Raw genomic sequence first — 27,821 nt, 5'->3', positions numbered from 1 at the left:
AGTCTGTGAGGCAAGGATGTATTTATAACTCAGGACAACCCTTAAGGCTGTGGGAAAGAATACTGAAAACATGAGTTTGAAAATATGTAATTTCTCAACTATGCAAAATAAAAGGGTATAATATCAATTGTATCAGGAATTTCATGGGCCTAAAGGAACAGAGGCAGCTACATCATGATCCAACTTGTCAGAAAAATACTGAGGAAGGAGATAAAGAGATTTGAGGAACGAGATAAAGAGATTTATGGATTGGTGATCACAGGGCAAGATTTTATACAACTAAACTTGTTGTTTTGGTTTTGATGGTTTTTATTGATTGGTTGGTTTTTGTTGTTTGTTTATGCTTATAAAGGCTTAAAAATTTCTAGTTCAGGGTCAACCTGGTCCAGGTGTGGTAGTTATGATAACTTCAAGGTGGGGTCCCATTGGGCTATCTATGCTTTTGCTGTTTGTTTCTTTCTTATAATCAAGGGACATGGGCTATTGATTCATAGAAAAATCAAAAAGGTGCCCAAGATAATGAGTGAATTGATAAGTAAATACAAAACAGGATTTTTGATCTGCAAGGGATAAGCTATAAAGAGAGTTTTTAGAACAGCAAGAAAAAGCTGTCTGGAGCAGAACATTACACAGAGAGCAATTTGGAAAGCTGTCTAGAGCAGAACGACAGCATGGAACTATTATTTGTCTTGGTTTGTTTCTCCATTCCCAGGCACCATATCTCTCAAAATCCCTCTCCAAGGAAACACTAGACCTTGGCAATTTTTGCTTATTATATTTTTGTTTCATTATTCTTTATTGTTATATCATAAACCTGCTTTTTTCTAATGAGAGAAAGAAAGAAAGTTAATCCACATGGAATAGAAGTGGTTAGGAACTTGAAAGAGTAGAGTAAACTATAGTCGAGATATACTGTATGATAAAAGAATCAATTTTTAATAAAAGTAGAAAAAAGGAAAAAATGGAGCTAAAATACCACAAAAATGAAGCAACAGAAAATAATAGCATAAACTCTCAGATCATCTGTGAAATAACAAAGGTAGTATTAAATGAGAAATTTGTATTTATAAATACTCACATTTAGAAAAATAAAAATTAAGGTGATCTCAAGAAAACTATCTAATGATAAAAGTTGAGTCTATCAATAAACAGGAAATCAAACTCAAATCTAGTTGATCCAAATCATAAAAACATATTAGGGGATAATTTGGTAAAATAAAGGCTAAATGAAACATATCAACCAAGTAAAAAGCTGATTCTTAGAAACAATAAACAAGATTTTGATGAAGTGCCAGCCAAAATAACAAAAAGAGGAAGAAGATTTAAATTAATAAATTGAGGATAAAATGAGATTATTGGACTAGTTTCCAAAGACGTTTCAGATCATTAGGGATCCTTTAAAGAACTTATATTCACAAAACCTGGAAACTATAGATAACTCTTAAACTTACAGACTTCATTAACTCCAGAAGACTAAACATAAACAGAACCTATATTCTGCAATGATATTGAAGCAGTAATTAAAATTCTCCTTACAAGGAAAATACCAGAACTGCAAAAATTTACTACTGAATTCTACAAACATTAAAGGAAGACTATTTTTCTTTAAATGTTCAGTCCAAGCAATAATACAAAAAAATTTAAATGGCTTGAAGGCTTGAAATGACATTAAAAATCTACATACTTGCCTTAAATAAAGCATATTTTGAAACTCAACATATGAAAAACATAGTGAAAGATGTAACTTGAAGTGAGGTTAGGCTGTTTCTATTAAACCTGTTCTTTTCTTAATGATCAAGGGAACATTTCCTTTCACATAGTTTTAATTTATAGTAACAAGTTATAAGATTGTTCTCTAGACTGCATTGAATTCTCCTAATGAAATATCCCCTTGTCTGTTCAGCAGTGAGTTAAGGACTACTATAGACTTTTTTTCTACTGTTGAAAATGAACCTAAAATGAAAGACTTTCTTTTCCCAATCATTGGGGCTTGTTTTAAAGGGAACCGGTATGTCTATGCTTAGATGTTAATCAACCAACAATGTAATTTCCATTTATGCACAACTTGACTCCTCAGGCTTTTTTCCCTTTAATTGGAATGCCTTTAAAGAACACAATTGATGTAAATGAAAATAGATACATATAAATTTAAGAGGAAGACATTGGATGATTTTATAGGTCCATTTACAGCTGTGCTTTGACTCCAGCATCTTATCTGCCTTTTCTTTTCTTTTCTCTTAATTTTTCCCCAGATCTGGGCTTATAGTTCAAGGATAAAAATCACAAGCTTAATATGCACAAGTTCTGGATGTGCATAAATAAATAAATATGTGATAAAGAAATGAATATGTTTTATTTTGTGAAATATACTCTTAATATTTATTTCTTGAATCTTTTAGGGCAGAGTATAAAAAATGGGCCCTTCACAACTTCTAAAAAAATTAAATGAAGTCCAAAGCAAACATGATGCTCACATGGTAAAACTGCCATGCAGGAAGAAACTGTTCAAAACTTCTACTTCATAGCATGCTTCATCTTATAAAAGAACTCATCATGTTTGTCTCCCAGATCTGGCCTCGGGATGCAAATAGATGAATATCCATAAACAATATGCTAACTATTCAAATATTCATACAGTTATCACACCTTCCATGATTTTTTACTGGTTTTTATATTTTCCCTTATTTATTAATTTCTTTTTCACTGTGGCAAATTGTCCTAGTGTTGAAAAAAATCTCAAATTTATGGAGATACTTTAAAATATTAACAAATATATCAACAGTCCTCTGATATAGTTTAAGTAACAAGAAAAAATAATGTGTCTTGCCTTAAGGCTACAATCCTAAAAGAAACAACCTGAGTTTGTATTAGCAACTTCAAGAGAAAATGATTTATTTCCTTTCCTCCTCAGGCACATCTAAACCATAGCAGTGCTCTTATTCTCTTCCTGTTCATAAGCCAGGCTTGTGTACTGGGGAACAGAAAGGCTCAGAAGAGGCAACATGCTTCTGCTAAAGGTGAGCGGTTCCAAAATATATGTACTATACAAGTATGTTAAAGGTATCTTAGAAGTGGAGAAGAAATATGTTTGAATGCAAGAGAAGTCTCGAAAGTATTTTCCAAAGTTTCATTTTCTCTATAGTATAGAATCCAAAATGGGTGTTGGTCACATGTACTTGATTAACATTCACAAACAGGAAAAGCACACATTAGATCTTAGTGAAATGATTTTTTGCTGCCCATGATCAGAAGACACTCTAGCTGAATAAAAGATGAGATAGAATCTCAGACTGTCCCCTATCAAGCAACATATGAAAAACTCTGTAAAATCATATTGTTATTCCTTTCAATAATTAATTTCTGGCTATAATCTGCCAATGAGTCACTCGCCGAAATTTTCAAATGAACAATTTGCTAGTCACATGGAAAACAATCAAGACAATTGAATATAGATATTGATTTGAAGATAGATTGAAAAGAAGCTAGGAAGCAGAAGAAATAAAGGCAATATATAGGAAAAGATACAATTTAGAACACTCGATCTTCAAATGAAAGGCATAAGGTATGATTTTAAATTTGCCCCAGTTGATGTTCAAGATAGAGACTGCATTTCATTTTGGTAATAATTTCAAACTTCAGTAATAACTAATATTAAGAAGTTCTAGCGTCATATTCTTTGAGGTAACTTTGATAATACAAAAGGATATTATACACGAACAGATAAAGGGGTACCTTGAAGTCTTCCCATCTCAGGACAAACTGGCTTCTTGTTTGGTATCAGTGTTTCCTGACAAAACCTTGTAATTGGAGCAGACAATAATGTAATTTTCTCCAGAAAGTTCTCACTTCTCCTACTTATGTGGTTTTAAATACACCATATATTGCATAAAACACTCTAATGGCACAAATGCATCTGATGAGCTAGATTCCCATTTGTGCTCATCTCAACTCTCAGTCCTGTCATAGAGTGTGGTCTGTAGGGATGGGCATGGTTTCCATTCACTGAATGACTGGAGCATCTTCCACTCGTATTCACTGGTTTCTGTACTGCGTAATGACTATTAATGTAACTACTCACATCCTTTCTCATTTTTATGTTTCTCAAAGGAGGGATCTTATCTGGAGATCACTAAAAGTGGGAAGATTATCTTTCAGGGGTCAAGAAAAGCCATGAAGGAACGGGGAACATACACTGTTAAATAGAAGCTTGGAGTGTTCCTACTTCCTTTATTCAATATTTATGCAAAGCCATACAGAGCTTATTGTTGATCTATCATACCTAAAACATAATATTAATGTGTTGTCATAAATTCTGACTTGGCATTTATTATATTTTTAAAGGAGTACCATTCTGCAATCTTATAAAGAAAAAAATCAATCCATAAGTTATTTGCTCTAAGCATGAAAAGCTATATTCCTGAAAGGCTAATTCTTAATTATGCAAGCGTTACTTGCATTATTCATAATTTCCAAATAATAAAACATAGGGTTAGTTTCTCATAGCAAAAGAGGTGATTTGTCAAATTATATGTTGGAAGAAAAAAACTTTAATAACATCAAAATCTGACAGTTAAATTACTCCCAGTTTATATATTCAAGTACAAGCAGAAAAATTCTCATCTAAAAATAATAGGTCAGAATTTGCCACATGCTTCAGAAATGTTATTACTGACTGAAATGGTGGAAAATATTCAGAAGTGCAGGGGTTTGATCTCTATTCACAGCTTTTCAAATTATAATAAGGCTTAGCTTTGTATATTATTTAACTCTTAGATGTCACTTATTGTCATTTAGAAGTTGTTTTAAAACTTTGCATACAACAAATTATTGAACACATTCAAAGTATTGGTCTACATTTTACAGACAAGTAGAATAAAGGAGCACAAGCAAAGTATAGCCATCCATAGAAATCTGCGGGACATTGGTTGTAAAATGTAGGGCTTCTTATAGGCATCTGTGGGACATGTTCTCTGAAAGTAAAGCTATCTGGAGGTATTTGTGGGACACTGGAATTAGAAAGTAGAGGCCCTTGGTCTTGGGAAGATTATATGCCCTAGGACACGGAAGGCCAGTGCCAGGAGGCAGGAGTGGGTGGGTTGGAGAGCAGGGCTGGGGGAGGGTATAGGGGACTTTCAGGATAGCATTTGAAATGTAAATGAAGAAAATATCTAATAAAAATGTAATAATAATAATAAAAAGAAAGTACAGTCATTCATATTTATCTGTGGGTTGTTAGTCTTTGAAACTCTGAGGGAATAAAAAGTGTGTACTTGAGTCCCTTCAGAAAGAGACAGCATTTGCTTATTACTTAGGTACACATTCTGCTATACTTCAACTCCTTTAGGTGACCCACATTAACACTGGAAATGCCATGTAAACAGCTGTCATGTTTATCCTTTATGAAATTATAAGATAATTTTTTAGCATGCTTAGTCCATTTACATTTTAGCTAGTTTCTATTCATGGCTGTCTCATTTCATGGGTTTAAAACTTACATATTCTTACAACAGACTACAGAGGGTTGATATTTGAACTCAGCCTTGCTGACTTCTGCTTCTTAACTATAAGACCAAGATGCTTTTCTTTTAAGAACAGCTTCCTTTAGTTAGCTAAGTGCCACAGAAGGACAATGCCATAAGTTTATGTTATATACTTTGTTTCAGGTTGCTTCCATATATCCTCATTTATGCACTTTATTGTGGAGAAAGCCTGGAAAACCATCCTGCCATTGAACAAGAGCCCTATTACCTTGGTCTAGTCATTATATTATCACAGACTCACTTTCTCACTTAATACCGAGATTGATTTTAGATCACCTTTTCATTTAGAGGCTATGATCTTTAACTATGTTTCATATGCACATAGTACATGTGGTGTTAGATAGTATAAGTGAAAGGCAATATTAATGTATAAAAATGCCCTCATCATTAGGTTGTTGTTAAACCACATAAAATATCACTGACACATACCTCTCAATACTTCTTGTATAATGATACTGCAATCCTTCCTGAATAGCTATGTGTAGTGAATCTATTCACAGCAGTGTAGGGTCAAGAAATCATTTTGATGAATGTCTATAGGTCAATAATTAATGACTTAAACCATTGAAACAGAGGCTCTTGTGTATTGTACGTGGTTTCTCTATTATGTTAGAACTAGAGGCACTGATTAAAAGAAGGGAATTAAAGTGCCAATGCTCTGTCTTTGGAAATGTTTTCAACTCTCCTGAAGATGAGTAACATAAACTTTGTGCCCAATGGCTCTCTATGATGGGAATGAAACACTTGAGCGCTGTTTTTGCTGTGGAAATCTAATGAGATAAATATATCATGCGGCTATATCAACATGTTAAACAAAGAATGCTTTGATTCTTATTTGAAATTTGCCATATTTTCCATAGAATAATATGTAAGGGAATAGATGCATTTATTATACTTCTAGTTTTCTGAGGAATTAAGTTGTATCCTTTCAATTTTATTTTATAAGCTGTGACTGAAATCAAGTTAATTAATATAAATTGCTGTCTACATAAGCATAATTATTTTTTTTACTTAAAGGATAAGATTGAGTGCTCTATAATATATCCAGTGTTAATTATTATGCACTATAAGACTCATTTAAATTTATGTATTGTACTGTACATTAAGGAATACGGACCCCTACGGTTTTTTTTATTACGTATTTTCCTCAATTACATTTTCAATGCTATCCCAAAAGTCCCCCACACCCTCCCCCCCCCCACTCCCCTACCCACCCATTCCCATTTTTTGGCCCTGGCGTTCCCCTGTACCGGGGCATATAAAGTTTGCCTGACCAATGGGCCTCTCTTTCCATTGATGGCCGACTAGGCCATCTTTTGATACCTATGCAGCTAGAGTCAAGAGCTCTGGGGTACTGGTTAGTTCATAATGTTGTTCCACCGATAGGGTTTTAGATCCCTACGTTTGCCATAGCCTTTATGCTTTGAAATGGACCGGACAATCCAGTTTTAAAAAAGTACAAAGCTACCTTGAACAGTCACCTTGTTTTTCTTTGGCTTCAGGCAGTGCAGCTAAATAAACTTCCACAACTAATGCCATCTACTTCCAATTCCTCAGCAAATCAGTGATGCCTTCATCTTGTTTCAGTAGTTCTTAAGCTTTGCCTTCATAACTCCCAGAGTGAATACCATGCCACTAGCTTGTAGTTTTTGTTGACTAAGTTCAGGTGAAATGGAATAACAGCTTCCAAGAAATAGATTCATATCTGTCAAAAGTATTTACTTTTAAAGTATTATTTATATGGCCCTTTTTCCTCATCTCACCTTTTGTATCACTAATGATACACTGAAAGATAATAAACTAATGTTACCTCATCGAGCAGTAGCCTTTCCTTGGCACCCAGCTGGTGTTAGAGTTTGTCGTTTCTGCCATTATCTGACCTTCCTAATTGACCTCATTACTTTGATTAAATGTCACCTTCTTCACATCCTTCTAGTATCAGAGACTGAATCCTTCCTTACAGTCCTACTCTCACTCCCCTGGCTCAACATCACTTTGGGCTTATTTTGTCCCCTTTAGGTAACTTATGTACTATTATACTAATCAAAGGTTTAAGTGAAACAAAAAGGATATAATTTTCTTATGGTATTTCATTGTGCTTAACAGTCTGTTTTTCTTTTATTAACCAATACATAACCAATGCAGAACAACTAAAAAATAGACATAACTATCATGGAGCAGACCTACATCTGATGATTTTCATTTTCAATTGAAACTCACCATGATACAATTTTTGGCATTTGTTATATAATTCTTATGATATTAGGTGTTTTTTTTTGATAGAGTGTCTTTGTGTGCATCCCAGGCTAGCTGTGAACTGGACAGCTTTCTATATCTGCATAACAATTTTGGTGATTGTAACTATATGGTACCATATTTGGCTTCATAATTTCAAGTACAATGTGGTTGTGCTTAAGAATTGTGTTGTCTATTAAATCTAAAGGAAATTCTATTTTATTATCCTTTATATAAGTATAGGAAGAACTGTTTTCCAGCTTGAAACATATCTATTTCACTGATGGTAGACTTTTCATATCTTGTCATTAGTGTTTAAATGATTCAATCTCTTCAGGACGCTATAGTTCAGCAGGCCATTAACTAAATCAAAAGGAAGAAAAAAGGAGGTACAATTTTCAAGAATAAACAAATATATTCACATTGAACGTCAGTATGGAGGGAAGCCCATACAATCAGGTCAGCGATTTTCAAGATTTCTAAGCAGATCTTAAATGACCTTTTGGAAGAGTTCAAATGGAAAAAGAAACATTGTCCACTGTGGCCTGTGTTTGTAGTTTTCAGAAAATGTCTTTCTGTGTTACCTAGACTTGTTCTGAACTATGAGTCTGCAAATCTGTTTCAGCCTCCAGAGTATTTGGATTATAGGTATGCACAACCATGGCCAGTCATATTACTTTAGAGTAGTAATTTTCATTTTCATAAATGTATAAAACTGTACATTTCATTTGTTCCAAAACCACTTGAATTTTGATAAAATGGACAAATTCATATTACAATGAAGCTTTAATTTTCATTACATTATTCTAAAATGAAATAAAACACTTTTTTGTAATAATATATATTTCTTTCGTTGTAAAATTAAGAATAAGTGGCTTAAAAGCTTTCTCAGAGGTTAAGAGCACTTCTCTGCTATTGCAGAGGGCCTGATTTATTTCCCAGAGCTCACTCTGGGTTGGCATAGGTACCTAATACTTGAGATTTGAAGTTCTTTTCTTCCCTAACTGGGCACAAACTCACATAGTGGGTTCGCATACATGCGCACAGACACACAGACACACCAATGCATACACACATACACACAATTTAATATTTTAAGTATAGAAATAATAGTAGAGAAATTTGATAGGACTAATTTTATTAGAGTTATATACCCAGTGTCTACAAATGTATATACATATTTGTCAATGTCTTGTACTGACTAAACCATAAAGAAATCTACTTTTACAAAATGAAATGATGGCCCATTAAATTAAAGCTATTAAATGTAGCTTCTGACACAGGCTATATTTGGAAAGTACTCATTATTTGAATTTGCTATTTATTCTTTGGTACTTTCGCCATTATTGGTATAAAAGTCAGAATGGCCTACCTGAAGGAGATTAGAAGAACCAGCTTGGAAATCCAGCTGCTACCATGAATTGAACTGCTCTGGCTGACACAAGGTGAAAGCAATAAGAATCTACAAGATGTCATAGACATGAACACTTTTTCAGAGACAGTAAGATGGAACAACAGGTAAAGTCTGATAATTTAAGTTTGATCCCAAGAAACTAAGGTGAAAGAAAAGGACCAATTTCTAAAAGTTGTCCTCTTATGTCTGTATGTGGTTTGTGCATGTCCTCAATCTGTCTCTGTCTGTTTCTGTCTCTGTCTCTCTTTTGCTCTCATTGTATCTCTTTGTCTCTCTCTCCCCACACAAACACATGAATAATTCATTGGTCAATTAAGATAAAAATGTAACATCCACTCAGCTAAGTCACAAAACTATGCTACATACACATTATCAAATCCAAAAAAAAAAAAATGCAATTATCTGCTGAGTAAAATAAGCTCAATGGTATATACATATCCTTTGTCCTGATTGTATACAATGTATATATTCTCAGTTAACATAAAACAATTCAGAGCAAAATACACTCCTTTAGATGATAAATATGAAATGTTCTCAATAGCTTATATTATATCTTGTTATTAATTAAACCTTTGCCAATAAATGGGTCTTTTTTTTTCAACTGGAAAACAACATCTTTCAGTACTCAGTAAAAATAATGTACATTGATGGTCTACTTTGTTGTTTTTTAACCAGTAAACACATAATTTTTAGAGTTTGCTATTTGTATACATATAGGTTATAACCAATGTGACTAATAACAAATTAGAAACTTAAGTAAGTGAAAGTGTTCATAGGTATGTTATGGACATTTTTAGATGTGTAAAACAGATTACTCTTTTGTAGTATGTGCTAACAAATACAAAATTTATTTTATGTTATCTAACTGATCAGTCCTATTTTTTTATGCAAGTATGTATCTAAATCATTGTTTTTAGAGAAGAAAGTAAATATAATCATAAAGGTAATTCTCTTGAGCTCAAGTTGACTGGGAAATCTATATGATTATCACACAAAATCTTCAGCATTACATATAACTATTTTAGACCAAGAAGAATAGTGAGCTTTCATTGTGATAATTTCATATAAGATGGATTCAATTTTCTTGGTCTAAGAAATAAAATTAAGGGGTGAATGAAGTTTGTAAAACCTTCATTTGGTAACCAATTTTTGGAAATCTAAAATAGTCTCAAAGCCCCGCAGGTCTCCCTAAAGCTTTTTATCATTCTAGAATTTCATTCGTATCCAGAAGTCCTTTAGACAGTTTGAGTGGATACTGTTCCATATTCTGGCACTAGTCACTTTCAAACAGTGCAAATATGGCTAGTCACATGACATCAAATGCATACTAGGCTTGTAATTGTTTTCAATTTGTAGGACAATCTTTATGATTCAAGGATAAAGAGCCATTTTTGTTTCATAGTGATATAGGAGCAATGAAAAAGATTAGAAATGGTGAGCTTAGAGGGTCAGAAATTAAATAGAATCTTAATTTATGTTAGAAAAAGAATACCAATTATAAACTGAAAATAGGTTTGTTTGAGAAAGAGTAGGGTAGGTGACTTAAAAGCTGTCGTGTCTCTTTCTCTGATTGTTAGAAATGAGAAACCCGCTTCAATGCAATCATCCTGTTGAGATGCAGAGGCAGAACATGTCATGATGTGTTCTTATGAACTGATCCCAAGAAAATATTTTTTTTAAAAATTATTTTTCCAAAATGTTGCTAGATCTTTAAATATGATAGTTTTATGGTGGTACATTCATGCTCAATATTAAACACTTATCTATCTAAGCTATTTAATAGCTTATTTATAGTAAACAGCAAGTGTCCATCTGTTCTGTATTGTTACACCATCCATCTGACCAAACAATTGTCCCTGTGTTCAAATTCTACTTTCATTTACCATCCTCAATCCACATTTCTATTTATCTTGGCCCTTAATTCAGAACTTGTCTTAAGTTTTATATTAAATGCTAACTTGTCGGTCTCTCCAAGGCCCTTTATCAATCCCTTAGATCTTTGAAGACAAAGCCTATATTTTAACATCCATATGCTCTGTGCACATAGTTGATACTCAAATATTTGATGAGTGAATGAGTAATAAATAATATATTGAGGAATATTTGCTTTAGTAATTGAATAAATTCTACTAATTCTTAAGGACAGACACTCCCGTCTGTGCATATTTTAATAACCATATGCATAATTATGACCTCCAAAACTATGCTTGGCATATTAAAATATGTTTAGCTAATTCTTCAAATTTTATATCTGGGATGCTGAATTTAGTTTTTACCTGCATTTTTATTTGTACACAATTGTTATTATCTCAGAAGATGGTACTCTGGTGATTAAGAGCACATATTGTTTTTCCAGAAGACCAGAGTTAAGTTCACAGCACCCACGCTGGGCAGTTTACACCTGTCTTTACCTCCAGCCTCAGATGATTTAAACAATTTCCTCTTTTGGACTATACACGTACCTACACTCACACATGTACACATGTCACACATCCATGTTGCAATGATAGGAACAAAAAAGTATAAAAATATTTTTATAAAGAAAATAAAAATAGGAATAGTTTTGTTTTAGCCCCTTTCCCACCGAATAAATTGTCCACTGTATCCTCTACAGAGGATATCTTAGAAAGATTCTAAGAGTTCTTTCTCCATTAGTGCTTAGCTTCTGCTAAGTTATTGGTTATCCACTCGAGAACATCACTGTTGTCAGATTAGCTATATCACTGTCAACCTGCTTCCCTGCTACATTTACTATAGCTTTCCTCATACTGCAGCAGCATAATCTTCACTATGCATCAAACATCTCTGTTGGTTTTGGTAAGCAATACATATTGGTTTGTGACTTTTTTCAATAATTTATTTTTAATTTATTGTACATTCTGATCACAGCACCCCATCCTTTTCTCCTCCCAGTCCCAATCTAACAAATGCCTACCCCCCACTGACCCCTCCCCTTTTCAGAGAAGGTGGCAGCCCATCTTTGGGTAACACCTCACTCTGGGAAGTCTATTTCCAGCAGCGATAGACTCATCTTCTCCCACTGAGGCCAACCTAACCAGATTGTCCAAGTAGAAGAAGGAGACCCAATGGCAGAGAACAGAGCCCAGTTAATAACTTCTTATCCCATGGTTTTCAACATATAGGGTCTTTTGTCTAGAATAAGTTTTGCTGATCATCTTCTAGGATAGAATTATTTCATAGTTATTTGTGTATGTTGCAATTTTCATTAGTCCATAAATTCTTTGAAATTTACTTATAACAGGGCTCTCATGTGTAGCTTCATGTACTTAGGAATAGACTAATATTCCTATTTATTACCTATTTACCCATAGTTATGATCATCTATCATTAATTTATCTCATTTCCTTCAAATTAGATAGTAATTCCTGTGAGTTTAACATTCATCTCCATTATTAATAACTAAGGATCTGACTATAAATGAAAGATAATCAAGACCTTGTTATTGATTGATTTATTGATTATCAATTTGATTTCTGTGGCTGTAATGCTGATATTTCTTGAAGTAGATCTGAACTACACCAGTGGCCATAAAAATTATGGTTTTTCTTAAAGAATTAATTATTATTGAATTCCTTTTTATTTCATCAATATACTCTATGGCTGTAATTACATTTGTTACAATCAATAATATTTTAATTATTCCAATAGCATACACAGAATTGTAATAAACAAATTAGATATTTTAAGATATCCTAAAATTCACATGAATAAACTCTACACTATTCACTTCTGTCCACAAGTTCCCAGAAGTACAGCCCAGCATCCAGAGCCCATCTATGCAACGCCTAGTTCATTTGACAGATGTCTTCAACTTCAAAGTATGATGTGAGATGTTTTGCTTTGTTGCAAGTGGAACTTTCCTAGTGCTATGTGCAGGTATCTTAGTATCTGGAAGAGGATGAGTAGATATGTCTATAAGAATCTCAGTTTATGAGGCAAGGAAAACAAGAGAGCAAAAGTGAGTGATAAAACAAGCAAGAAAGAATTATTTAAAAGAAAGTTCAAAAGAAAGCATGGTACCTAATGAATGGACTTCCAAGCCTGAGAGAGCTACTCTTGCTAACCTCCAAGTCATAGTTGAGGAAATGTAAGGGATGAGAGGATAGCAAAAGTTGGGAGGTGTTCTAAGTTTGACACTAGAAGTTTTACTGGGAAAAAATAAAAGCATGAAATTGGACAAGAAGGTCTGTTGAATTGATTAGCATGGAGAGCTTCAAATGGGGTTATAGCAAAGCACTAAGGTCTGAGATAAAACCAAGGCAGAACTTTCCTAGACATGTGTTTGAAGTAACCTCTTGCAGACTGTAGAATCACTGGGGTAAACATAATTTTGAAACTACCCGTTTTGTTCCTCCCTCCTGACCATGATATATACCATCCCCACCCTCCTTCAAATAATAGCCTCCTTTTTTTCATTGTTATTAAGAGCATATGCATGCATGGATATACATATGTATTCCTAAATATAATCTTCTCTGTCTGAAATTATTTCTATATGCATGTTTTCAAGGCTTAATTTAGCAATGGACAAAAATTTGTTGTGTTCTTCCCTGGAAAAATAAAAACCCTTTCCTGCCGATAGTTTTTTCCATTGCCTATAGTTATTTTTTGTATAGTAGAAGCATCATGGTCTCTTCAAATTTTCTGTACATAACTTTGAGTAAGTTTATTTTCCTATCTTGTGGAATAAGAATAGATTTAAACTTTTATATAATTGTATAATATACATTATTCAATAAGAATATGAAAATAAATGTGTGTATCTAAATAACATATTAATGTGTAAGTAAATATATAGAAATATTCATAGTTCTATATCTTTTAAGTTATTGTCTTAAGATGACCACTTCTCTAGTTTTGCTTTTTTATATATAAAATCTCATCATTACTCATGGTTTCTTCACTCTTTTTACCTCATATGGAGAAACAGTGACTACGAAAATATCTCAGGTAGTTTTCAATTGAAAAGACAAAGAAAGAGGTTTAATAATTCAAATATCTGTTTCCTGCATTTTAAAAATAGGGTAAACCCTAAAATAGAAAAGATACTTAAAGAACTACTAATGAATATTTTTACTCATTACATGTGTGGTATGACATTAATTTATGCTAGAAAATACAGGCTTGAGAAAAAATGCAGAAACTAAAATACTGTGCTTGTCTTATGAAATTCTCTAATCTGAAAATTATCATTTTATCCTAAATTCTGACTTTTTAAATCAAAATATTTGAAAGGGATAGAGAGAATATTCAGTTGAATAGCGTGCTGGATGTATAAGCATGAAGACCTAAGTGTGAATCCCAAGCACCCACATACAAAACCAGGAGTAGCTTCATGTACCTATAACTGAAAGATTCGTTGGACAGGAGACAGAAGAGTTGCCAAGGTTGCCTGCCCAACAGTCTACCTGAAAAGCCATAGGCTCACTCACCATGATGATGTGGATAGCAGAAGAGGAAATGAGTGTCTTTCTTTGTCCTCCGACCATATGCTCTTCTATCACATGTGTACATAGCAGGTACACACACATACTTGCAAAGGTTATTTTATAAATAAGCAATGCAGGTAACACTCAAAAAGCATTTTAATATGTGAGGTGCAATGTGTGCTTTGAGCTTTAGTAAAGTTTCTTTTGTGAATGTGGGTGCCCTTGCATTTGGGAGCATAGATGTTCAGAATTGAGATCTTGGTAGATGTTTCCTTTGATGAGTATGAACTGTCCTTCCTTATCTTTTTTGATAACTTTTGGGTTAGGGTTGATTTTATTCCGTATTAGAATGGGTACTCCAGCTTGATTTTGGGGGACCATTTGATTGGAAAATTGTTTTCCAACCTTTTACTTTGAGGTCTTTGTCACTGAGGTGTGCTTCCTGTATGCAGCAAAGTGCTGGGTCCTGTTTACATATCCAGTCCGTTATTCTATGTCTTTTTATTGGGGAATTGAGTCCATTGAGAACCTAAAGGTATAGAGACCATGTTGTGTACTAGAACTGGGATAGGGTTCAAAGAGATATCACTGTGACCAGAACTTTACGTTTACATACATCATATTTTTAAAAGTAGATATTTAAATTTTAATTATATATCCCCATGTTACCTATTCCAAAAAAAAAAAAAGATTCAGATCCATATTATCATTTTATATTTATTTTACCTGTGTGGATATATTGATTAAATATATATTTATTCTTTTATATCAATTTTTAAGTTTAATTTAATTAAGAACAAGATGAACTAGGGCCAAGGTAACAAGTTTAATTTACTTGTAATCCATTTGCTTTTAAGTACAAGATGTGAATAACAAACAATGATCCTATGTGTACAGTCTATACATAAGTTATAAAAAGGTTAATTTTAATTAAAAAACAGCATTTTAACTTGCTACATTTGCGTTTTATGGTCCCTCATCATTATTTTGATTCTAGAATTGCTATAACATCTATGCTAAAGCTACATTGTTGGGATGAAATAAAAATAAACCTTTTCCAAGAATTGCTGAAAAATGCCTCACAAAAGTATGGTTGTATGAAATATATTATACCAAATATAGTTTAAAATATTGTAGTTTAACTGCCAAATATCCAATTATTGTAAGTGTTTTAGTTGTATAGCAATAGACCTAGAGAAAACTTCATAAGCATCCAATGCCCCAGCATCAGTGAACTGTAATATAGATTATTATTGCTCTCTTATACCATTTTTCTGGCAAACAGTCAGATGATGAACTAATAATTAAAATAGTATATACTTTAAGAATATTTATCATATTTATCTCTGATTTTGAGTTTGCCTTTTCAAGTTGTTTACAAAAACATTATATACTACTAAGGAACTATAAATTTGATATTGGTGGAATTAAAATAAGGATACTAAAATTTAATTAGATTCCAATATTCTTGGTAGAATTCCTTATAGCTATAATTTTCTTTTGTACTGTAGATTTCTGATAAATGACTCATATTAAACTCTAAAATACTTCTGTATATACCTGTGGATGAAGTCAGAGTGATTGCACTAGTTTTGTTTCTATAGAATAATGCCAATCTACCTAAAATATTCTTGACTTTAAAAGCTTTAAAAGAGATTAATCTATGATATGAATTAAAAAGACAAACTAAGTAAAAGCATAAATCAAAATTTTCAGATATAATCATGCTAGTATATTATGAAAATATATGAATCATGTTAAAAATGAAGTACACTAAATTCTATAATTGGTGTCAAAGTGTATAAAATTAAAATTTTTGTTACGTGATTCTTCTTTTATTTAGGTAATCACTAGTAGTTATGGGCCTTTACTAAACACAGCTTCTTGGTCCGATGTATCTGATACAATGACAGGTAACACAAACTCATCACTGGCCCCAAAAGCTAACACTTTTCTTTTTTCCCAAGTTGTTAACCAAAAACCAGTAAAGTGTCCAATTTTCTAGCAATTATGAAGACAGACAAAATTTTATTCAGTATTATTAGATTTCATATCTAACAAATATAGACCATTTTGGACACTTTTTGGTACTGCTATGAAAATTAATTGTTTTCACACCTAATCATAGTGCTGCTTTGACTCAGAGAAAAATTTTGCTCAGAAGTTTACACATGGTGGCTTTGAAAATATTTTTAAATTCTTTGAGAACTTTATAAAATTCATTTTGATCAAATTCACCGATTAATTCATTCCATATCTATCTCCACTCTCTCCTATCCAATTTCCTGTCTTTTTTTTTTGAAGATTAACAAGTCATCTACTCCAGTCTGTGCTCAGAATGCTTCACTATCCACTGAACTGTGGTCAGCCTTTTAGAAACCCTGAAAATATATCCATGTTCATTTTGGGGAGCTGTTTGGAAACTATGAATATTACAAAGTTCTATATCAATGACATTTTTTACAAATTAAAACATGATTTTGAATGTAATCAGTGACACGAATCATTTTTTCCAAGGAAGAGAATTTTGAACAGGTTTTTGTGAGGATTGCAGTTGGAATACTGCATATTTTTCATAATCTTAAAAAGTGATATATATTAATATTCTTAGAAAATGAATAATTTAGATTTCTGAAATACTAGTACATATTATCAATTCATTTAAAAGATCTATTAGATTTACATAAATGATTTTACTTGAGTAAACTCTAGAGTTATCGCCTTTATTTGCATAAAAATAAATTTCTTTTATATCAGAGGAATGGGCAATTCATTGTATTCAATTTTTCCAATTATAGTGGCAATCACTAAACTAGGAACTATCATGTATTTAAGAATATCAGCAATAAAAATATGATCAGAAGATAAGCTCAAACCGATAAAATTAAAAGTAATATAACTAAAAAGTTCAATACAATCTTAAAAATAGCTTCACCATACAAGAGTCATAGCTGAAAACCATTCACAAAAGTAAACATGATGACTATGGAGACGCTTAAATCTTGCACTTACCAACCTCCACAACACTAGAGCAGTTCGGACCTGCGAAGCCTTCTGGACACTCACAGGAAAAGGAATCATCAGCCAGTCCTGACAGACAGATGCCACCATTTTCACAGGGGTTCGGGTTGCAAATGTCACCTGAGGAACAGAATCAGAGTGTGACTTTTTTATGTCTGTTTTAGGATTGAAATACCAACCAGTTCACTTGATTGGTTTACAGGCTGATTCCCAAAAGTCAGGAGCAGCTGGGTTTCTTTAGTTAGTTCAGTAAATGCTCTCTTTACAGCTACGTGTTTCTCACTGTAACTGTTTGGGTACTCTAATATGCTGGGATAAATTTTCCAATGCTAAAATCTGGAATTGACATGTGTACTCACATTAGCAAAAGGATGCTAATAGACTTGAAGGTAACAAAGAACAAAAGCATATTGGATTTGTCTTGCTTTTTTCCAGCTCAACTTGAGGTACATTCAGGCCAATGTACTTCTCAAACTTCTTGAACTGAGAGAAGCATTGGCGGTCCAAAGAAAAACCTGCGACCAAGTATGCTGCACCAAAGCAGAGGCGGTCAGTACTGTGGCTTCATCTCTGCTGTAGCAAAACAGATCGAATTCTCTACTCTAAAAATGGATATGGGCTAGAAAAATGGCCCCCAGTGTGGAAAAGAGAATGGTAATTGGTGAAACTATAACCTGTAGTAACTTGTAAAACAGAACACATATGTGATAACATTTTGAGTAGGAGTAATGAGGTTTCCAGACAGACTGTTAAACTGTCAATTGGCTCAATATCTGCACATGACAAGGTACTACAGGAAAGAGACATCTCGAGGAAATCGCAAATCTCATTTGGAGCATGAAAGGCCCACTTAGAAAATCAAAGTAATCAGAAAATCATGAGAATTATGCTTGAGCAGGCTGACATACCCAAAGTAGCAATGCTGATTCTATGCGAAAGCAGGAATAGCTCTCATGTAAACTCCTGAGTGGAGGAGCATGACTTATTATAGAAACTGGAATTGAGTTAGATTCATCAGACCATTTCATAGACTTCATCAATAATCCCAGTGCTTCTGGGAGCTTTATCAGTTAAGATGCCTTCAAGGCTAAAAGGAAAGGGGAAGGAAAGTTGGGGGGGGGGGAGGCTAAAGAAATTGGGAGGATGAATAATCACCATCAAATTTAGCATCACGTGGACTACAATTTTATACTATTTCCTTCCATTGCTAACAAAAATGTGTATGAAAGAACGTGCCTCTGGTGTGAAGACAGCTTCATTGAAGAAATATGAGCAACAATATCATCTAATAAATCCAAAGAATGTTAGTGTGAACAGTCACCAAAATAATATTACACTGTCCAACATAATTCCATGTATTTTCTGCACTATCCCAAAAAGGAGTGTGACTTCCACAGGCAGCACATGTTGGTAGGGGCAAGGCAAGCTGAAGATATTTGTATCCTCTTATTTGTATTGACAGAAAGCAGTATCTGGGTGAGAGTCGGAGAATGAGAGATATTCTAGAGGCTTACAATTACATATTCACTTAAAAATCAAGAAAATCTCATTCTGACATGCTTCTTTCTGGCAGCTGAGACCCTATGCAACACACACACGCATGCACACACATGCACACACACACACACACACACACACACACACACACACACACACACATACACACACACACACTGATCTCCTTCTTTCATAACACATAGTATAAAGTACACAATATAAGTACTGATGTTGGTGGACAGAGAGAATCGGAACTACATAAGGTTGGCAGATCTTGTTCCTTTGCTTTTCCAACAATTTTGGAGTTTTTCTTAATAAACTATTCTTGGAGTCTGGGGAGCTGGCACTGTGAATGAAGTTCTTGCTAGCGTGAAGAAGTAAGGGTCAATACCGTCATGCATGTCAATGCTGTCCTAGACTCCATCCCTAATCTCAGTGCTTCTCATTTCAGACTGGAGGGAGATCCAGACAAATCTCCAGAAGCACAAGGGACAGCAAGACCACTGTGCACATGGCTGTCACTAAGAAGGAATTTTGCCTCAAATGAGGTTGAGGGTGAAGGCCATACCAGAGGATATCCTCTCACCAGCACATGACTATTATGTGACTATTAAGACACATGCACTTAAACTCATGTGTACATTTTATGAAATGAAACCTTGCTTGGCACCTATGCTGCCATTTTCAGATGATAATATTAAATATGCTATATATTTTTATCATACATATGTATCAGTAATATAATGCTTCTGTGGTTAAAATGAGAAATATCTGCCTACTTCTTGTCACATGCATAGAAACTAGCTGTGGGGAACTTTGCTGTTGTTATTTCTCTTGCTAAATTTTTGTTCTTTATTTATTATGGCTTAACTTTCTCAGAGTTACTATTGCTGTGATGAAACTTAGTGACCAACTTGGGGAAGAAGGGATTTATTTGTCTTACACTCCCATATTTCTTTACATCACTGAAGGAATTCAGTGATCATCAGGTCATAGGACAAGAACTCAAACGTGGAGACAGGAACTAGTGCAGAAGCTATGGAAACATGCTGCGAAATGGCTTGCTCCTTATGGCCTGCTCAACCTGTTTTCTTGTAGAACTATAACTACCAGCCTAGGGATGGCACAACCCACAATGGGCTGTAAACTTCCACATTCCTTAGGAATTAAGAAAATGCCCCATAGGCTTGAATACAGCCTGGTAATATAGAGGCATTTTTTCAATTGAAAATCTCTCCTCTCTGATGATTCTAGATTGTGTTAACTTGACATAAAATTCGCCAACACATGCCTACTAATTTCTAATAAACTAATGTTTGTAAACACTTTTAGGTGACATAAAATTATTTAATGAACACAACCTGGAGGAATAACAACTTAATTAGATTGATGATTACATACATACATATTTACCAAATTTTACATCTACTACATTAGCATTTTGTAAAATTCATATTTGTGATTTAAGTTTTATGTACTTGTACTCTATCTATTTTTTTTGGATGATCTTTAGTCTATGGACTTGCAAAATGTCACACAAGTGCTCTACCACTGAGCTTCATTCTCAAACCTAAGATTACAACATATTGTTAAATTTTTTCTCTATTTTGTATCTTATTCACCACATTAATATTCGCACATCATTTAAAGGGTTGAAATGACATAAAAGTACTTTAACATGCAATAAGTCAAAATGCCATTGTAACAAAATTGAGGTGAGTGCATGAAATTTAGAGTCCATGAATAAGTTCATAAGTAGTCCATTTTAAAATAAAGTATAATGCATTTGGTTTTAAAGGAAATATTGCATATGGGAAGTTTGCAGAACATCTCAAATAAATATGTCTGATAATAATGCAAGTATTGAACTGACAGGCTTTCCTTTCAATATGAATTATTAAAGGGCAGAGATAAAACAGGACATGGGAAATGAGAGATCCTTCAGCTCATAAGTAAATATTATAGCAGACAAACAAAGATTCTCTTAAAAATATATAAGAAATGGTAGGTAATCTTCAGTATAAATGTGACACTTGTAGTAAGTGAAATCTAATGTCAAAAATCAGCCAGATGTTAGCAAATGTGTCCCAGTATTAGGTGGGTAGTCTGAGCCAAACATGAAGTTATGACTTGCACAAAACATAGACAACAGAAAACAACCACAAAAAGAAAGAAGGAAAGTGGGAGAGGGGGAGAGAGGGAGAGAAAGAGACAGACATAAAAGAAGAAAGAATGAAAGAAAACAACAGGAGCTAATATGGATATGAGTCTGTTTTTGCCATACCCACTTATAAGTGCATTCTTGTTGTAGCTGTGTTGACCAAGATATAACTACTAAAAGGAAGTTAAGAGTAACAAGTTTAGCTAACTGAGATACACCTCTGTGGTAGAGTGTATGTCTGACAGGCTGAAGGTCCTTTACTCAATACCTAAAGCCAGAAGAAGAAAAAGATGATAAAAATGTTTACTAAGAAATAATGACAACATACTAAACAATCGTTTTGCTAAAATCACAAACATAAAAATATAATGTCTCAACACTATTGCTGATGCCAAGAAGCACTTGGTGAGCAGAGCCTGGTATGGCTCTTCCCTGAGAGATTCTATCAGCACCTAACCAATACATATGCAGACACTCACAACCAAGCATCGGACTGAGGCTGGGGACCCCAAAGGAAGAGATAGGTGAAGGACTGAAGGAGCTGACAGGGATTGCAATCCCCTGGGATCAACTACTCGGCCCATCCAGAGCTCCCAGAGACTAAACCACTAATGGGACCATTCAGAGTTCCCAGAGACTAAACCACTAATGGGACCATTCAGAGCTCCCAGAGACTAAACCACTAATGGGACCATTCAGAGCTCCCAGAGACTAAACAACCAACTGGCTCCAGATACATATGTAGCAGAGGATGGTCTTACCTTACATCAATGGGAGGGGAGGACCTTGGTCCTCTGGAGACTTGATGTAGGGGATGCTAGAGTGGTGAGGCAGGACTGGGTGAGTGGGAAGAGGAGTACCCTCATAGACGCATAGGAAAGGGGGGAAAGGGATGGGATGGGGGTTCATGGAGGAGTAACTGGGAAGGGCTCTATCATTTGAAATGTAAATGAATAAAATGTTTAATAAAAAATATAAGGCCTAGGAAGGATGGACTGATGAAAATCTAAAAGAGAAGAAAGAAAGCTTTCCTCTTGCAATATATGCCTTACACCTGTGCAAAGAGGTGCATAGAGGTCAAGGACAAAGAGGACAGAGGTAGGAATAACCAGGAATAGCCACTTATGCAGACACAACAATACAGTAGGGAGACTAAGAGCAAACAACTGTGGTGGAATCCCTCTCATGCAGGAACAACTAGGAACTGTCGATTTCACTATGAATAGTTATTGGTTTTATACAATTCAGACAGAGGCCAAGGGGAGCATCCCACAAGATCTGCATAGGAGGATGTAAGCTCATAGCAATGTAAAAGCTTGTTTTCCATGAAATTAGATTGGAAATTTTTTCCCAATGGGCACAATAATATTCATTCTCAGAATACTCTGCTTTACTGTCATGTTCATCAAAGCCATCACCTTATCCTGCTATTTTCTATATGTAGCTGTTATCAAGATAATGGTATAGATGCAGATTGACATTTTTAAGACAAATTCACTGTCCTGGCTAAATTTCATGTCTAATTGATATGTCTGTTGAAACTGATTCTTTGTAAATCAAATTAATGTAAGGAAATAACCTACTTGAAGAGGGAAAAAAAAATCTTACTTAAAGCCTAGTAAGTCCTTGGAGTTGAAATAAATGATTGTCATCTACTTATTCATCCCCTTGCTTGATAAATCTTAAAATTATGATGGCAATTAGAACAAGAAGGCAGAGAAAAACACAAAGAGGTTATATAGCCTGTTATTCCACCTTCAGCAAGGCCTCTGCCATGGGTCTGCATGTTGCAGCCTATGCAGTGTGACACCTTGATGTTTCTTGGCTAGCCCATCTCACCTGCTTTAGCTCAGGACAGATATGTTTAATTTTATTCTAACTATGTTTTATAGTTCCATCTGCTGTTTCCGGCAGAATCAGACAAATTAAGATGGTACTGATTTGCCTTTTGGCAATAGAAAGAAGTAATTATTTTTCCCAGGGGCAGGAAATCTTTGCAGGCAAAATTTAACTTACTGTTTTCCTGTATTTTCCACTCACTCTAGAGTTCTGAAAGCACTGACTTTAGCTTTATTTTTCCTAGTGACCCTACCTGTTCTTAGTTATTTCATACTGAAGGCAATACATATAATCTCTTAGTCTCTCATTTTTCCCCTCACAAGCCATTATCCTTGAACCTTTGGAGTGACATTTTCAGGTATGTTAATTATCACCCCTTAGTGTATAGAACAGTGCAAAACAAATAAGTAATGACAAGCCAACAAATTCCCCTAAATTTTGTACATTTTCATGTCATTTTCATTGATATTGGTGTATATATAAATGTAATACTTCTAATTCACATAAAGAAGAATCTTATATTAGGACAATATGGTGGAAACTGGCATACATGGTGGCTAATTTATTTCATTGACATTTAAGCTCTCCAATGGTTTGTATGCTACATTTTCCTGATGCGTTTGTGTCTGTCTTCAGTTTGCATACCAGAAGAGCAGTGACTCATCCTTCATAGATTCATTTGCCAGACACCACATTGAGATAGCAGAGTGCAGCCGAGATGAAACACATCATGTTTCCACATTCTTTGAGTTTATACTGTAGAGGAAATGAATAATGAAAGCCTCACAAAGAAGCAAAAAAGTGTTGTTGCTGTAAAATCAATGCCAGGAGGAAATCTGATACCTGATAAGGAATGCTGGAAATATAATTGATTATTCAACATAGAGAGTCAAGTAAGGTGGTTATTTCAGCTGAAAATTGAAAGATGAACAGGAAGAAGCAATGTCAAAAGAGAAAGAGACTATTTTTTTAAATAATACCCAACATTTTTTATTAGATATTTTCTTTATTTATACTACAAATGTAATATTTTTTCCTGGTTTCCCCTCTGAAAATCCCTTTTCCTAGCCCTACCAACACCTGCTCACCAACATACCCACTACTGCTTCCTGGCCCTGGCATTCCCCAACACTGGAGAATAGAGCTTTCACCAAGGGCCTCTTCTCCCATTGATGACTAACAAGGCCATCCTCTGCTGTATGAGGTTTGACTCTTGAGTCCCTCCATGTGTACTCTTTGGATGATAGCTTAGTCCCTGGGAGCTCCGGGGGTACTCTTTGATTCATATTGTTGTTCCTTCTATGGGACTACAAACCCCTTCAGCTCCTTGGGTACTTTCTCTAGCTCCTCCATTGGGGACACTGTGCTCAGTCCAACGGTTGACCAAGAGCATCCACCTCCATATTTGACAGGCACTGGTAGAACCTCTCAGGAGACAGCCATATCAGGCTTATGTCAGCAAGCACTTGTTGGCATCCACAATAGAGTCTGGGTTTGGTGAGTGTATATGGGATGGATTCCCAGGTGGGGCAGTTACTGTGTGGCCTTTCCTTCAGCCTCTGCCCCACATGTTGTCTCTGTAACTCCTTCCATGAGTATTTTCTTTCCTATTCAAAAAAGAACCAAAGTATCCACACTTTGGTCTTCCTTCTTCTTGAGTTTCATATGGTCTGTGAATTGTATCTTGAGTATTCTGGGCCTCTGAGCTAATATCCACTTATCAATGTGTGTATACCATGTGTGTTCTTTTGTGATTGGTTTACCTAATTTAGGGTGATATTTTCTAGTTCTAGCCATTTGCCTAAGAATTTAATGAATTCATTGTTTTTAATAGCTGAGTTGTATTCCATTGTGTAAATGTACCACATTTTCTGTATCCATTTGTCTGTTGAGGGACATCTGAGTTCTTTCCAGCTTCTGGCTATTATAAATAAGGCAGCTAGGAACATAGTGGAGAATGTGTCCTTATTACATGTTAGAGCATCTTCTGGGTATATGCTCATGAGTGGTCTAGCTGTGTTCCAGTAGTACTACGTACAGTTTTATGAGGAACCATGAAACTGATTTCCATAGTGGTTGTACCAGCTTGAAATCCCACCTGCAGTTAAGGAGTGTTCCTCTTTCTGCACATCCTTCCGAGCATCTGCTGTCACCTGAGTTTTTCACCTTAGCCATTCTGACCAGTCTGAGGTGGAATCTCAGTGTTGTTTTGATGTGCATTTCCCTGATGACTAAGGATGTTAAACATTTCTTTAGGTGCTTCTCATCCATTCAGTGTTCCTCAGTTGAGAATTCTTTGTTTGGCTCAGCACCCCATTTTTAATAAGGTTATTTGGTTCTCTGTAGTCTAACTTGTTGAGTTCTTTCTGTATATTAGATATTAGCCCTTTATAGGATGTAGGATTTGTAAAGATCTTTTCCCAATCTGTTGGTTGCTGTTTTGTACTATTGACAGTGTCCTTGGCCTTACAGAAGCTTTGCAATTTTATGAGGACCCATTTGTCAATTCCTGATCTTAGAGCACAAGCCATTGGTGTTCTGTTCATGAACTTCTCCCCTGTGCCCATGTTCTCAAGGCTCTTCCCTACTTTCTTTTCTATTAGTTTCAGTGTATTTGGTTTTATGTGGAGGTCCTTGATCCACTTCAACTTGAGCTTTGTACAAGGGGATAAGAATAAATTGATTTGCATTCTCCTACATGCTAACTGCCAGTTCCTTTTTATTCTTTTTAGAAAGAATGCAAGTGATAATTCTCATGATAGTCTCCAACGTGATGAACGCAAACCAGTAAAAAAGAATCCAGTTTATATACTACACAGTAATCAATATCCATTTAATACTGTTATCACAACAATTTTCATAGAAACATATATAATTTGAAAGATGACATTCATATTCCTTATGCACAGGACAGTATATATATATATATATATATATATATATATATATATATATATATATATATATGTTAAACATCTAAATTATCCTTATTCCCATGTAATGTTGTCATGTATTTATGTAACTATATCACTTTATTAATGTATTCACATAGTGATACTAATGTCTTTTCATGTTTACAGAATAGTATAAATACATTAGGAATTTATATAGAAGAATAAATGAGTCTTGCTTTATCTTTTCTAACTAGATGTGCTAGGAAACACTAGTCTATACTGTCAATGTTAATTGTAGGCTTTCTCCACATTGACAAAAACATTTGTACACAGATGTAAAACTAAAAATAAGAAACCAATATGTTACCTATGCTCCTACCTCATGAACATGACTTATTACTTAATCACTTCAGTGTCTCTGCATGGTAATTGTGTAGGATGTTACCACTCATATTTAATTGTGGGGAAATAGAACACAGGGAGTGTTTGAATTGACATTTTACAACACGGCAATGTGGGCTCATACACTGCTGTGCCATCTTCAATTTATTGCTCTCCCATTGAACATGGCAGTCATAATGCTACTTCATTAAGGAACTGAAAGAAAGCAAAATCTTTGCTTTCAATTGCACAAGTCACAATTTTGAAACAACTATAAATTAAGTACATAGAATAACTAGCCAAATCTAGTATACAAATGAGCAATAACTCTAGTTAAAATGAGATAAAACTCATGAGAATTTGCATACTCAAACTGGCAAACCTTACAGAAAATGTTAACACTCTCTTGATATATTTTCTATGAAACTGTGGAACAATATATGTCTACTTTTAAATTGACAAGGACCTTTTAAAGTTGTTACCCTTTGAGAAAGCATTTGTATTATATATTCTAATGATTTAAATGCATACAATTTGATACAATTTGATATTAAAACCTTCTCTTTCATACAAAAGATTATGTCAGGTCAAAAGTTATATAAAAAGCTAGGAAGTGCCACTTCAATGAGGAGGAATACATATACTAAGGTAATTTAAAAACTCATATAGAACTTTGCATATTACTATATAACACACACATATACATGTTTGTGCTCGTATGTGTATGTGTGTGTGTTTATGTGTCTGTGTGTGTTAAAATATAGTTCTCAATACTTAGGATGGTGATGACCCTACTAAATGCTAGATGCCAACAGGTGAAATCTCACTTTCATAAATAGGTTGTCTTTTGTGGAGTTTTGGGACAGTAAGGACCCCAAGCCTTAAAAATTATTGACAATGCTATTTGTGACTCTCCAAAACCTGTGGGTAAAACGCTATAACTGAAGATACCACATATTCACACCATATAAAATGGAGACATTTTGCAGGCACTCACTTGGAAACTATTTTCTAGGTTTCATAGGTCTTGACAATTTTGTTTGTCACTGGCGGAAAAACAAAAATCATCTCTTTTCTTTAGATATGAGCTCTGTAAGCTAAAATCATTGACTAAGATATGCCTAACACTGACAGGACTGCCATGCAAGTAACCAACAACTTTCCCATCGAATGTAAATACTTTTCCGAAAGACGAAGCTTAGCTGGTACCATTGACTGGCCAAGAACTTATGGCAAAACAGGCCATAAGCCCTAGGAGAGAACCTGCTACTCTTGTTCTGCTAAAGGGACATAGTATTTAATTGGTTCCTAATGGCTTTCAATTACTCCCATAGATAAGTGTGTCTCTTGAACCTCATCACAGAAGTGTTGTTGTAGATGGTGATTAAC

General features: G+C 34.5%; 1 protein-coding gene across 2 annotated transcripts in view; it reads right to left on the bottom strand.

Moving 5' to 3' along the window:
* The window catches only part of Edil3 (EGF-like repeats and discoidin I-like domains 3), a 501,754-nt gene that overhangs the window by 360,626 nt on the left and 113,307 nt on the right, over nt 1-27,821 (bottom strand). For both annotated transcript variants that reach the window (NM_001037987.3, NM_010103.4), the window contains exon 2: nt 17,652-17,780. In NM_001037987.3, the coding sequence (NP_001033076.1) occupies nt 17,652-17,780 (129 nt within the window). The remainder of the gene's footprint in view (nt 1-17,651; nt 17,781-27,821) is intronic.

The sequence above is a fragment of the Mus musculus genome, chromosome 13, assembly GCF_000001635.26.
Source record: "Mus musculus strain C57BL/6J chromosome 13, GRCm38.p6 C57BL/6J".
NCBI lineage: Eukaryota > Metazoa > Chordata > Mammalia > Rodentia > Muridae > Mus > Mus musculus.
The sequence above is the reverse complement of the archived record's forward strand: the minus strand, read 5'-3'. Positions and strand labels throughout refer to the sequence as shown.